Here is a 15193-nt window from a genome sequence, read left to right as displayed (position 1 = left end):
GTTAAGAGCTGTCTAGATATGTTTACATGTTTCAAGTGGGGCTTCACTAAAAACCACTTGAACTGAGTAGTTCATTGCTTCAGTAAACAAGTAGAAGAAAGAAAAAATGAGTTGTTGTCTAGCAACAATGTATTTAATGACAGGAAGGGGTTTTAAGACTATAAGATGTAGGAGCCGAATTAGGCCACCCATACTGGTTCAGTGGTTAGCACCGCTATCTTACAGTGCCAGGGACCCATGTTTGATTCCATCCTTGGGCACTGTATGGAGTTTGTATATTCTCCCCGTGTCTGCCTGGATTTCCTCTGGATGCTCCAGTTTTCTCTCACAGTCCAAAGATTTTCACGTAGGATAAATTGGCTGTGCTAAATTGCTCCATAACATCCAAGGATGTACAGGCTAGGTGGATTAGCCGTAGGAAAAGCAGGGTTATGGTGATAGGGTCGGAGGTCAGTGTGGACTCATTGTGCCAAATGGCCTGCTTCCATATTGTAGGCGTTCTATAACTGATTTGGCCCATCAAGTCTGTGCTGCCATTCAATGGTGGCTAATGTATTTCTTAACTATATTCTCCTGTCTTCTCCTGTACCTTTGAGTCACTTACTAATCAAGAACCTATCTATATCTGCCTGGAATACACTCAATGACTTGGCCTTCACTTGGCCTGTGACAATTAGTGCTACAGATTCACCATCCTTTGGCTGAAGAAATTCCTCATCATCTTAGTTCTAAAGGGTTGACCCTTAGCTCTGAGGCTATTCACTTGGGACCTAGTCTCTCCTACTGGTGGAAATGTCTTCGCGATGTACTTGCGATCTAGATCTCTCAGTATTCTGTGTGCTTTTAGGAGATTTCCCTCCTCATCCTTCTAAACTCCATTGAGTACAAAATCAGAAACCTGAACTGTTCTTCATGTGACAAGCCCTTCATTCTCACATCATTTTTGTGAACCGCCTTCAAGGCCTGGTCATCCTTCCTTCCTGAGATATGGTATCTGAAACTTCCTACAATATTCCAAACGCAGTCTGACCAAAGATTTATACAGCCTCAGCGGTACATCCCGGTTTTCATATTCTAGCCTCTTGAATTGCCTTTCCAATTGCCAACTCAAACTGCATGTTAACCTTAAAAGAATCCTGAACTAGGAATCCTAAGTCATTTTGTGATTCAGACTTCTGAAATCTTTCCCATTTAGAAAATAGTCTACCCTTCTATTCTTAATACCTAGATGTATAACCTCATTCTTTCCCACACTGTATTCCATCTGTCACTTCTTTGCCAGCCTCCTAGACTGCCCAAGTATCTGTTCCTCTGTTATTTCTTTGTTTCCCATTACAAACTCTCTAACCTCATTTTCCAGCAATCCCATGTCCACACTTGCCTCTCTCTTACCTTTTGTATATCTGAAGAAAACTTCTGCAATTTTTAAAAATATTGCTGGCTAATTCACTTTCATATTTCATCTTTTCCTTCTTATTGCTTTTTTTCTAGTTATCATCTGCTAGTTTTTAAAGGCTTCCCAATCCATTTGATTTTCCACTAACCTTTGCCACATTGCATGCTGTTTCTTTTGCTTTTATGCTGTGCCTGACTTCCCTTGTCAGTCACGATTCCTTGTCCTCCCCTCAGTGTGCTTTTCCTTCCTTGGGTTGAATTTCTCCTGTGCCTCCTGAATTAGCCCAGAAACTCCTGCCATTGCTACTCTGCTGTCTTCCCTTCAGTGTCCCCATTCCAATCAACTCAGGCCAGTTCCTCCATCATGTCTTTGCAGTTTTGTGTATCTTTACTCATTTATATCTAATTCCAGCTGCTTCTTCTCAAATGGCAGTCTGAATTCTATCGTATTGTGGTCTCTGCCCCGTTGGGGTTCTTTCAGTTTAAAGCTCCCTAATCAAGAATGCCTCATTACACATCACCAAATTTTGGGATCTGCTACCAACCTGATTTTCCCAGTCCACCTGCCTATTTAATCACCCATGATCCTTGTAATAGTGCCTTTCTTATAGGCCTGTTCTGTCTCGACAGCACAGTGCCCTCCTGTCCTGATACTGATGACAGTTCCCCATGAAACCCCTCTTTCCCGCACCACTGTGGTTTATTGACAGACAGTTGAAAGGAATTAAGATGGCTCACATTTATACAGTGCTGTCTCAGAGTTATTAGCCCAAGTATCAGAATTCACCTATTGCTGGATAGCAAGTTCTCAGTACCTTGAAAATTACAGGACTCATTTAAGATGTTTTAATCAGGCCTTCTAAACAAAACAAAGGGTATTTGTTTTCCTCATCATGATTCAATGAAGACTTCCCTGCAGCTGGGCTCTGTCTTTTATATCTAAACATGTCTATCTCTCCTGTCTGAAGAAGGGTCCCGACCTGAAACATCAAGCTTTCCTGCTCCTCTGATGCTGCTTGGCCTGCTGTGTTCATCCAGCTTCACACCATGTTATCTCTATTTCTCCTATCTCTGCTTTATTTACCCTTGTGTGATGCACACTGCGTTGTGTCACAGTGCAGATGCTGCAGTCAGATAACTGTGTTGAATGCTTATGGCTGTGGGAAGCTACTCACTGTTAACAAGGGAAAAGAGCAGGGAATGCAACTCATTGAATAATACTGCCAAAGAGACAGCACAGACATGACAGGCCAAATGGCCGTTCCCTGTGTTATGAGATTATATGATAAGGGAGAGTGGTTTTCATTGCCCTGATTAATCCTGTTGCTGTAGCTATGAAACCCTGTACGGGACAATTAATATTTAATATAATACATGTGAGAGTTACAGTTCTGTGCTCACTCCAAATTGGATATGAAATATTTAACAAAGTTGTTTTTTTGGCTACAGGAGACCCATTAAACCCAATCTGTTCTGCTTGTTATGTGCTAAAATGTTCCAGTCATTTCCCACCCTCAGCTTCAGTTGGAGTTAAAACATCCACCGTGCAGCAAAGGTTGCACCGTGAGGAATCTAGTGCTCGCTAAGGAGGCAAGATAGGAGGCAGGAAAGGCATTTAATTGGGCAGGTGATGACATAACCTGATTCTGATTACCTCCTGCCTCTGCCAGAATTAAGTTCTGCCTGGCAAGGTCCATACTAGCCCATCATGCCCCTATATCTGGGTCTGGGTTCAAGTCCTACCTGCTCCAGAGGTGTGTAACAGTTGAGAAGGTAATAGCCTAGTGGTATTATCACTAGACTATTAATCCAGAAACTCAGCTAACATTCTGGGGACCTGGGTTCAAATCTCACCACAGTAGATGGTGGAATTTGAGTTCAATTAAAATTATCTGGAATTAAGAATCTACTAGTGACCATGAAACCATTGTCCATTGTTGTAAAAACCTATCTGGTTCAGTAATATTCTTCAGGGAGGGAAGTCTACCATCCTTGCCTGGTCTGACCTATATGTGACTCCGTACCCACAGAAATGTAGTTGAGTCTTAACTGCTTTCTGATATGGTAATCCCTCCTTACTAACATCTGCTGGCTAGTATCAAAATTGGGAGGGCTATCTCACAGACTAGTCAGACAACAGTTTGACACACACATGGAATCAAACCTTGCAGGTAATGTCCCAGCGACAACCATCACCAGCTCTGGATATGTCCCGTCTCACAGGCAGAGGTGGCAGCACAGTGGGAGGAAGTTACCATAGGAGCTGTCAACATTGACTTCAACCCAATGAAGTGTTGTGACTTCAGGTTAAAAGTGAGCAAGGAAGGCTCATACTGATTATCACGTACCGTTCTTCCTCGGCTGATGAATCAGGACTCCTCCATATTGAACAAAGCTTGGAGGAAGCACTGAGGGTAGCAAGGGTGCAAAACGTACTCTGGGTGGGGATGTCAATGTCCATGTCCATGAGTGGCTCAGCAGCAGCACTACTGATCAAGGTGGTTGGTCCCTAAAGGGCATTGCTGTTAGACCAGGCATGCAGCAGGTGGTGAGGGAATAAATATGAGGGGTAAAAACGTACTTGTCCTCATCCTTACCAACCTGTCAGCTGCTAATGCTTTGTCCATGACAGTTTCGGTAAAGTGACCACCACACAGTTCGAGTGGACACTTGGCAAGTCAAGAATGGGCATCCATGAGGTGCAAGTGAAGATACCAAAGAGGACTACTTGCATGCCAAACAGCATAAGAAACAAGTGGTAGATAGACCTAAGCGATTCCACAGACAGCAGATCAGATCCAAGCTCTGTAGCCCTGCATTCCCAGTTGTGAATGATGGTGAAGGAGCACATGTCCCCATTCTCAATGATGAAAAAGTCCAGCCCAACAATGCAAAGAATAAGGTTGAAATGTTCACAGCAATCTTCAGCCAGAAATGAGCTTAGGAGGTATGGTTGGTAAGTTTGCAGATGACACCAAAATTGGTGGTGTCGTGGACAGTGAAGAAGGTTACATTGGAGTAAAACAGGATGCAGATCAGATGGGCCAGTGGGCCAAGGAGTGGCAGGTAGAGTTTAATTTGGATAAATGCGAGGTGCTGCATCTTGGAAAGGCAAATCAGGACAGGACCTGAGGCCAGATGCCAACTCTCTGACATCTCCTACTATCCCCTCGATCATGGCCCCACCTCTGATCACCAAGCCATCACCTACCAGACCATCAATAACCTCTTCACCTCGGGAGATCTCCCGTTCACAGCCTCCAATCTGATAGTTCCCCAACCCCGGACTGCCCGTTTCTCTCTCCTACCCAAAATCTATAATCTCGCCTTACCTGGTCCACCCATTGTCTCTGTCTGCTCCTGCTCCACCAAGCTCATCTCCTCGTACCTCAAATCCATTCTTTCCCCTTTGGTCCAGGAACCTCCTACCTACATTCATGACACAATCCACTCCCACCGCCTTTTCCAAAAATTTCAATTCCCAGCCCCCACCTCCTCATCTTAATCATGGGTGTACAGTTCCTGTACATCTGTAACCCCACATGGGGGGATTAAAAGCCCTCTGATTTTTCCTCTCCCTTAGGCCCAACCAGTCCCCCTCCACTGAAACTCTCATTCACTTGGCTGAACTGGTCCTCACACTCAACAACTTCTCCTTTGATTCCTCCCACTTCCAGCAAATCAAAGGGATGGCCATGGGCACTCCATTGGCCCGAGCAATGCCTGCCTCTTTGTAGAGGATTTGTGGACTAATCCCTCTTCCGCAACTACACTGGCACCACCCCTCACCTCTTTCTCCGCTAAACTGATGACTACATCGGTGCGACCTCATGCTCCAGCAAGGAGTTTGAACAGTTCATCAACTTCACCAATACTTTCCATCCTGCCCTCAAATTCTATTTGGACTATTTCTGACACCTCCATCCCCTTCCTGGATCTCTCCGTTCACATCTCTGGAAACGGACTCACCATTGACATCCGTTACAAATGCACTGACGCCCTCAACTACCTTGACTACACCTCCCCTCACCCACACTCCTGCAAAAATGCTATCTTGTACTCTGAATTCCTCTGTCTCCGCATCATCTGCTCTCCCATTCCAGATATCCTCCTAATTTAGGCATCATAATTTCCTCTCCTCTGTAATTAAGGATGCCCTCAACCACATCTCCTCCATTTCCCACACTTCAGTCCTTAAACCCCCTCCCCTCAACAATAATAAGGATAGAGTCCCCTTAGTCCTCATGTGCCACCTCACCATCCTCCGAATACAACGCATCATCCTCCGACATTTCCACCACGTACAATCAGACACCACCACCAAAAAGATATTTCACTGCCACCCCATCTGCTTTCCACAGGGACTGTTCATTCTGTGACTCCTTTGTCAGCTCCACTGACGCCACCAATTCGTCCACCACACCCAGTACCTTTTCCTGCAACCGCACGAGGTGCTACACCTGCAAAAACACTTTCCCTCTCACCTCCATCTGAGGCTGAAGGCAATCCTTCTAGGTCCAGCAGAGATTCACCTGCGCTTCATCCAACCTTATCTGTTGCATTCGTTGCTCCCGCTGTGGTCTCTATATCGGGGAAACCCAGGCTTGGCTACCGGTTGGCGGAGCATCTGTGCTCCTCACGCAACAGCCAACCTGACCTTCCGGTTGCCATCCTTTTTATTTTGCCCTCCCACTCCCCTGATGACAAGCCTGTCTTTGGCTTCCTCCACTGTCAGAGTGAGGCCAAATGTAAACTGAATGAACAACACCTGATAGTTCGCCTCCGAAGCTTACAGCCCTCTGGCTATAACATTGACTTCACCAGCTTCAAAATCTCTCGACCCACAGCCTTATCCCATGTTGAGCCCTCCCCCTCCTCTTCGCCTCCCTGACCTGACCTAATCTGTTTATCTTCCAACTCCCCCTTCCCACTGACCATTCAAATAATCCCCTACCTGCATCCACGTATCTCCATCTCTCCTACCATTTTCCAGTGCCTCCCCATTCCCTCTGTTCACCTCTGGGCTGCCCTTCTCCTCCCCAGTCCTGACATAGGGTTTCAGCCCAAAATGTTGACTTGCCTGCCCCTTGGACGCTGTCTGGCCTGCTAAACTTTTCCAGCATCACACCGATCGACTCTGGCTTCCAGCATTTGCCGTCCATATTATCTCCTTTGCATTATCATTGACCAGAAACTCAACTGGACTCATTGCATAAGCCAGTGATTACAGGAGCGAGTTTAAGAATACATTGGCGAGTAACTTACCTCCTGACTCCCCAAGTTCTACAAGTTACTCATCAAGCTATGTACCAGTCTGACTTGGAAGCATATCAACCATTTCTCTTTTGTTGCTGAGTCAAACCCCTGCCCTAACAGCAATGTGTGAGTGCCTGCGCCGCACAGACTGTAGCAGTTCCATAAAGAGGCTTACCACCACCTTCAGGCCTGATAAGGATTGGTCTCAAATTCTGTGAATACATAAATAAAAATTAAAGTTTAAATGTCAGAATTAAGTTGCCTTCCAACATGGTGTAAATGCAGAGCAAATATTTGCTGCAGTCAAATCGTTATTTATGGTTCAGGAAGTAACATGATTGTTCTGTTTAAGTAAATTATCTTTCTTCAAACCCGTGTCTGAAAGGTAGGTAAATTTGCCAACTAATTACTCCCATCAAACTAATAGTGACAAAGCTACGAATGAATTGGTGCCAGAGCAAGGTCTACTAATAGACTTACACTATATATTGGTTGAAAACACTTTGTGATCTGCCACAGTTTATAAGAATTTACATGTTTTTTGCACATGTTTGTTATTTTTAAACAGCATTATATTTTAGGGCTTACCAGTAGCATTTTATTGGTAATAGACTTTGTGCATTGAATGCCCCTCATTATAGAGTGGTGTTGTGCAGCAATGACAGATGGTAGCTGGATGGTGTAGTTCACAGTCTGTTCCATCCAGTTAAGGTGACTATGACCTTTGGCAAATATTTGAGGTTCTGCATTAATGCAGTGACAGTCTACCATGATGAATTCAATGTAAGAATCCTGTCAAGCTGTCCTGCATAATTGGTTTGTACAGTAAAAGGCTTAGCAGGATGTATGCTGATAATATCTTTCTCCTGGCATTCCCAAATGAAATATAATACAGTGTGAAATATTCTCAGTGCTGTATTTGGTGCAGTTAACACTGGCTAAGTGCATTCCTAGGGGTCAAAGATGGAGCCAGCACTAGGGATACCAGAAAATCCCCTGATATCTCAGCAGTGGCAACTACTTCTGGCGATGGCAAGTAGGTAAATAGGAGAAAAGGGCTAAGATGCACACCAGAGGGGTGTGGTAAGTAGTTAATGAAGCAGGTTTGGGATGATCACATAACAAAACACACTAGACCATGCAGAGAGAAATTCTTCATGGAATTCAGTGGAAATAGCACTTAGTTAACCTAAGGAGAGATTTGGCCCAAAGTCTTTTCACTACTGAACATAGAACATGGAATCCCTACAGTACAGAAGGAGGCCATTTGGCCTGTTGAATCCACACCAATTCTCCAGAGAGCATCCCAACCAGAACCAGCCCCCTATCATATTCTGTAACCCCACATTTACCATGGTTAATCTGCCTAGCCTACATCCCTGAACACTGTGGGATAATTTAGCATGGCCAACCCACCTAACCTGCACATCTTTGGACAAGAGGAGAAAACCAGTACATCCAGATGAAACCCATACATACATGGGGAGAGTGTGCAAACTCCCCACAGACAGTCACCCAAGAGTGGAATCAAACCCAGGTCTTTAGGGCTGTGAGGCAAAAGTGTTAGCCACTGAGTCACCATGCCCCCCTGCCTAAAGTAGTTTCATGGATGATGTACAGGCCAGAAGAGTTAGATAACTAGAGAAAGACACTGGTAGTAGTATGAATATGGAAGTCCGTGGGTAAGACAAGAGGTGAGGGCCTTAGATTGTCAAAAGGGAGAAGACAAATGGAGAAAAAGAAAACTAATCTCTGATTCAAAAAATGATTCAAGAGGTTTGGCCAGGAGAAGAAAAAGATTGCATACAGTGGAAAGGACCTTCAGTAGGCAGACTGACAGGAGTATTGTGGAGAGACTTCAACAAAATAGGGGAGGTTACAGCCTGAGGCCCTGTCAATCAGACTGACTGTCAAGCAGGAAATTTGGAGAAGATATTCAAATACCCTTTGAAGAAAACTGTATTTTTGGATTTCATGTCTGCTTTTGGAGCAACACGAGATCAGAAACTGATTTTCTGGAAACTTGATACCACTTGATGGAAACTAAATTCAACAAATAAAACCCAGAATTGAAACTCCTGTTAGTCACAGTGACTCTGAAGATATCATAGATTGTTGTAATAAGTAACACGTCTCAAGGGCACCTGGGGATAGGCAACAAATGTTGACCTTACCTAAACCCCATGAGATAAGAAATAAAATTAGAAATCACCCATTTGTGGCTTGACTCAGAGGGTAGTCTGAAGCCTTCACGGTACCAGGCACAGAGATGGAAGCAGCTCGGGCAGCCGAGGGACTTTGGGATGCCTCAAAATGGTGCTGTAATAATGTTTAAAAAGGAAACCAAGAGTAGATGGGTAACCCCTCTGAAGAGATTGTGGGAGCTACTAGGGATGTCTTTCCTGACCATTGCCTGCTCTTTTGGTCTATGGAGCCCCTGTCTCTGATATTTCCCTGAGTCACCACAGAGAGGCTACCTCTCAAAAACAGGGAGCCATAATTGTAGAAGGTTTAGAGGGGATTTGATGAAATTTTTTCTCACTTAAAGGGTGGTGGAGGTCTGAAATGCACTTCCTGGCCGTATTGAGGCAGAAAACCTCACAACTTTTGAAAAGTGCTTGAATGAGCACTTGAGGTGTCATAACATTCAAGGCTATGGGCCTAGTGCGGAAAAATGGGATCAGTATAGGTGGTAGCATAATTTTGACAATCCAGATTCGATGGACCAATAAGACTCTTTGATACTGTACGATTCTACATAGCAGCAATTGTCAAGTCATCAGTAAAATGCTGGTGGCATACAAAATGTTGTGAATAATGACAAAATGTTGCAAGAAATTTGGGAAATAAGCTTCATAATTTCATGCACCCTCTGTTACAAGGTTGTATGAGGTTTAGAACATTGGTTGTGTTGTTTCAGTATCACCAATTCAAGAAGAAACAATACTGCAAGAGTAATGAACCACTATAAAGGCAAAAGCAATTGTACGTATCATAGGTGTTATTGAATTTGAGAAAATAAAACAAATTCAGTCTTCAAATAAACATGAGCTGTTCTCATAGTTTTATTTAAATCTAATGATTTCATTATTGCTTTGAAATATATATTTTGCTTCTATCTGATTGGTTTGGAGATTGTGGGCTGGATTTTCATGGAGTCAGCCTGACTCAACGAGCCTGTAAATGCAGCAGTTATAATACTGGGATTTTAGCCTCCATTTCTGGCATTAGTAATTTTTGCATCTGACCATTTGGCTGAGCTCCAAATTCACTTGTGTGGCAAAGTTCAGCAATGGTCTGTTTAGAGAAGATTGTGCATATTGTTGCAGATTTACTGCATCCTGGTTTATAGGGCAGTATCATCATTAAGAGCATGCCCCTCTGCAGAACCTTCTTAGCTTGGGTCATGAGTACCCAGAGTCACCTTCATGGAACATAGAGCATGGAACAGTACAGCACAGTACAGGCCCTTCGGCCCACAATGTTATGCTGACCTATTATCCTACTAAGATCAAACTACCCTGCATACCCTACATTATACTATCATTCACCTCATGACTCATCACCACCTCAGTTCAGTGTAAGATCAGTTCTGGTTAATTCGTCCCCCAGAAACTGACCCAGAGTTAGTAGCTTTATATCGCTATCCCTGCTATTAATTTAGCTTTCAGTTTTCCTGTTTTCCAGTTGTTCCACATAAACACCTCTCCTCTCCCCTATCTGTACTGCTGTACTGCTAAAAGCTCAGCCCTGACAGCCCTGGGCTTCTCTTTTGAATTAAATTGCTTTCCGTTTTTGGAGCAACATGACATCAGAAACTGATTTTTTGGAAACTTGATCTCACAGCCAAAAATCTAAGGCCACTCCCCAAAAAAATCTGAAGTTTTAGTTTCCTCTTCAGTTGGGGACTTCCCTGAAAAACACAGCCTCTGGAACCGAAGTCAATGTGCCTACCCAAAACATTCGATAAGCCAATGGTGCAGCCAGTTAAAAGCACATGCTTCCACCTGGTCCTGAAAATTGGATCATATGGAATGTAAATACTTTCATGGCTCCAGCTGTCGTCAGGGTGATGGTGGGAGTGGAGTCAGGGACCCTTTGGTTGCAGTAGGCCCAGAGCGGGGTCTCCTGGTTATTGGCATGGTGGTGGTGGCAGTTCCAGGTTGTAAATGTAAATGTCTTCATTAATTTCCAGTTTGTGCTTTGAATTTGAGATAATCAGCTTTCGAACTAGTTCAATGAGCATTTTTAAGATGAACTTCTCCAGATTGGCATCAAAAGCTAAACTTGTGAAACCATTCTCAGGCAGAATATGATAAAGTCACTTCTAAAAACAGAGTCATATTGAACCTGAAGCATTAACTCTGTTTCTATCTCCACAGATGCTGGTGGATCTCCTGAGTTTCTCTGGTACATTCTGCTTTTATTTAAAATCAGTGTTGTTCCAACTCTGTTAGATTTCCAACAAAACATTTCACCCTTGAACATGAGAAGATTTAATGGTGTAGATTTACCACTTTGTGTGCTGCTGTTCTGTTGTTATTAATACTTTTCAGGATTAAAGTTTAATTTTTGTTTTTTCCTAAAAGCTACTGCTTTCTTAGAATTGTGAGCATTTAGACTATTTGCTAGAACATTACTGCAGGTACAGTGTTTCATTCTGGCTATCTGATACCTAAAAACCAGACATTTTTTAGGCTGCCAAACATTAATTTTAATTATTATAAGCTGAGTGAAATAAGTTATTGTTTGTTTGGTTAGTTGTTAGATTTATGGGGTGCTGTGCTAATTTGCTATCGGCTTTGTGTGTCTACCTTTTTCCATGCTAAAAGATTTGGGTGACCTTTGACCTAACCAATTTGGCCCAAACCAGAAAACCATCAAGATCCTAAATCTAGCCTAGACTCAGTCCTAGGATTGCTAGTTTGAGACACTATGTCCTAACTAAATTTATGTCCCTCGGTAACAGTGATGGGGCCAAATGAATTCATTCAATTGTGAACTAGACTGGCCACTTTGCCTGCCTCTTTGTAGGTCACGTGGAACAGTCCCCCTTCTGCACCTACACAGGCCCCAAACCCCACCTCTTCCTCCGTTACATTGATGACTGTATCAGCGCCGCCTCTTGCGCCCCAGAGGAGCTCGAACAGTTCATCCACTTCACCAACACCTTCCACCCCAACCTTCAGTTCACCTGGGCCATCTCCAGCACATCCCTCACCTTCCTGGATCTCTCAGCCTCCGTCTCAGGCAACCAGCTTGTAACTGATGTCCATTTCAAGCCCACCGACTCCCACAGCTACGTAGAATACACCTCCTTCCACCCACCCTCCTGCAAAAATTCTATCCCCTATTCCCAATTCCTCCGCCTCCGCCACATCTGCTCCCACGATGAGGCATTCCACTCCCACACATCCCAGATGTCCAAGTTCTTCAAGGACCGCAACTTTCCCCCTACAGTGGTCGAGAACACCCTTGACCGCGTCTCCCGCATTTCCTGCAACACATCGCTCACACCCCGTCCCCGCCACAACCGCCCAAAGAGGATCCCCCTCGTTCTCACACACCACCCCACCAACCTCCGATACAACGCATCATCCTCCGACACTTCCGCCATCTACAATCCGATCCCACCACCCAAGATATTTTTCCATCCCCACCCCTGTCTGCTTTCCGGAGAGACCACTCTCTCCGTGACTCCCTTGTTCGCTCCACACTTCCCTCCAACCCCACCACACCCGGCACCTTCCCCTGCAACCGGAGGAAATGCTACACTTGTCCCCACACCTCCTCACTCACCCCTATCCCAGGCCCCAAGATGACTTTCCACATTGGCAGATGTTCAGGTGAACATCTGCTTAATGTGGTATACTGCATCCACTGTACCCGTTGTGGCTGCCTCTACATTGGGGAAACCAAGCGGAGGCTTGGGGACCGCTTTGCAGAACACCTCCGCTCGGTTCGCAATAAACAACTGCACCTCCCAGTCGCAAGCCATTTCAACTCCCCCTCCCATTCTTTAGATGAAATGTCTCATCATGGGCCTCCTGCAGTGCCACAATGATGCCACCCGAAGGTTGCAGGAACAGCAATTCATATTCCGCTTGGGAACCCTGCAGCCCAATGGTATCAATGTGGACTTCACCAGCTTCAAAATCTCCCCTTCCCCCACTGCATCCCAAAACCAGCCCAGTTCGTCCCCTCCTCCCCCCACTGCACCACACAACCAGCCCAGCTCCTCCCCTCCACCCACTGCATCCCAAAACCAGTCCAACCTGTCTCTGCCTCCCTAACCTGTTCATCCTCTCACCTATCCCCTCCTCCCACCTCAAGCCGCACCTCCATCTCCTACCTACTAACCTCATCCCACCTCCTTGACCTGTCTGTCTTCGCTGGACTGACCTATCCCCTCCCTACCTATACTCTCTCCACCTATCTTCTTTTCTCTCCCTCTTCGGTCCGCCTCCCCCTCTCTCCCTATTTATTCCAGAACCCTCACCCCATCCCCCTCTCTGATGAAGGGTCCAGGCCTGAAACATCAGCTTTTGTGTTCCTGAGATGCTGCTGGGCCTGCTGTGTTCATCCAGCCTCACATTTTATTATCTTGGATTCTCCAGCATCTGCAGTTCCCATTATCACTGGCCACTGTAGTTATCAGTATCTCATTCTAAGGCATGCAGCCTGAACATTGTCCATCCATATCTTGCTCGTGTTTGGTTTCCTGTTCCATGTAACTTTGTATGTAGGGCCCCAGAGGTTATTCTACTTCTTCCCATTTTTGAAAGAGGCCTAGGCAGTCACAGTTGACTTTGACTTGAATATCTAGTTATAGCTTGACAAGACAGTATTTTGTACTAATTTTGTGTTTTTTTTTGGTTGTAATCTTCAGGTGAATAAGCTAGAACGGGAAAAAGTACAAGAAGTGAAGCAGGTGCGGGAACTGGAACAACATAAGCACACAGTGCTGACCACAGACCTCAAGGCCAAACTCCATGAAGAGAAAATGAAGGAGCTACAAACCGCCCGCGAGATCCTACTGAAGCAACATGAACAGGAACTAGCCCGCACAATCAAGATTAAAGACAGTGAAATCCAGCGACTCCAATCCACTCTGAACGTCCTACGGGATGGGGCAGCTGACAAAGTCAAGACAGCCCTGCTCAATGAAGCCAGAGAAGAAGCTCGGAAGGGGTTTGATGTTGAACGCATCAAGCTGCAGCAGGAGATAGTGGAACTGAAGTCCACAAAGAAGCAGGTGGAGGAATCCCTGAACTATGTCGTCCAGGCTGATAAGAAGAAAGCTGCTGAGCTGAGAAGCGCCCACCAGTCTCATCAGGACGAGATCGCCAGAATCAAGAAAGAGTGCGAGAGAGATATTCGCAGGCTGGTAAGTGGAGAAGTCTGTACTCAGGTCCCGTCTGGGTTTTCTGCTCAACTTCCCAAGACTGGACTTAACCCCTCTCCCTTTACCGATTACAGGAGCCGAATCTTACTACACGTGCAAGGTCGGTAGTCCTGTTGCTCCATAGGGACCATTAGACATTAGCTAGGGAAGTGAAATAACTGCACAGAGACTGAGTAACCCTTTAGTTACTCGTGCACAATATACTGGCCATACCCAGTCAGCTCCAAGCCAGTCACCTAAACTGAAGAGATTCTCTTCTCCTGGTTATATTAGTCAGCCAGGGCTCCCTGATTGGCCCAGGTTAACAACCCCAATCAATGATCTTGTAATCAACGAGGTTAGCTTGGTTCCAATTATGGCGGTAATATAATGAGGTTTGTAATGAAGAGATCACTGGACATAAGTCCAAGTCAGATTCTTGATAGTTAGGTTACATTACCAGATTTTTTTGTTAGATTTCAAACAAAGTATATATATTTTATGTGCATCTAACTATATTGTTTATATTGCTTACATTTGGCTCTTTGAGCCTGCTCTACCATTCATTACAATCATGATCATCCAATTCAATTGCCTGCTCCTGCTTTTCCTTCCCACCCTTTGATCCCTTTAGCCCCAAGTAGTATATCCAACTCCTTCCTGAAATTGTACAATCATCTGCCTCTTGCCCTGTCCTACCCAGAAGGAAAAGCCAGTAAAACTTGCAAATGATGCATACTGGTCTGGCTTGTCTTGTACACCTGAGTAAAATGCTTCAGTAGAACTAGCTCAGTCATTTCTAAGTACTTACTGTGTTTTGCCTCTGGAGATGTGGGCTGGGTCGATGCAAGTTTGTTCACTGTTCCAAATGGTTTTGTACTTTACTCTCTATCAAAGCCCCAAAAAAGTTTTTAAAATTCAGTCAGCATATCTCTGATATGCTTATTAATCAGCATTGTATTAACCTGTCATGGGTAAATTAATGCTAATGTACCCTAAGTCCATATATTCAGAGAAAGATTAGCATACAAAGATTTGCAATCTTAAAATTCAAAGCCAGAACTTTCTCTAGGTTATCTTCCTCTAGTTGTTTAACATAAGAACCAGGAGCAGGAGTTGGCCATCTGGCCCTTTGAGCCTGCTCCAACATTCAATGAG

The 15193-nt window shown here is 44.7% G+C and overlaps 1 protein-coding gene across 4 annotated transcripts in view; it reads left to right on the top strand.

The window, feature by feature from the left end:
* Positions 1-15193, top strand: part of LOC125462192 (janus kinase and microtubule-interacting protein 1-like) — a 334030-nt gene that overhangs the window by 161512 nt on the left and 157325 nt on the right. For all 4 annotated transcript variants that reach the window (XM_059638150.1, XM_059638124.1, XM_059638093.1 and 1 more), the window contains one exon: positions 13541-14038. In XM_059638150.1, coding sequence (XP_059494133.1) covers positions 13541-14038 — 498 coding nt within the window. The remainder of the gene's footprint in view (positions 1-13540; positions 14039-15193) is intronic.

This window comes from Stegostoma tigrinum, chromosome 1 (genome assembly GCF_030684315.1).
Source record: "Stegostoma tigrinum isolate sSteTig4 chromosome 1, sSteTig4.hap1, whole genome shotgun sequence".
Taxonomy (NCBI): domain Eukaryota; kingdom Metazoa; phylum Chordata; class Chondrichthyes; order Orectolobiformes; family Stegostomatidae; genus Stegostoma; species Stegostoma tigrinum.
This window is presented reverse-complemented; position numbering and strand designations above follow the sequence as displayed.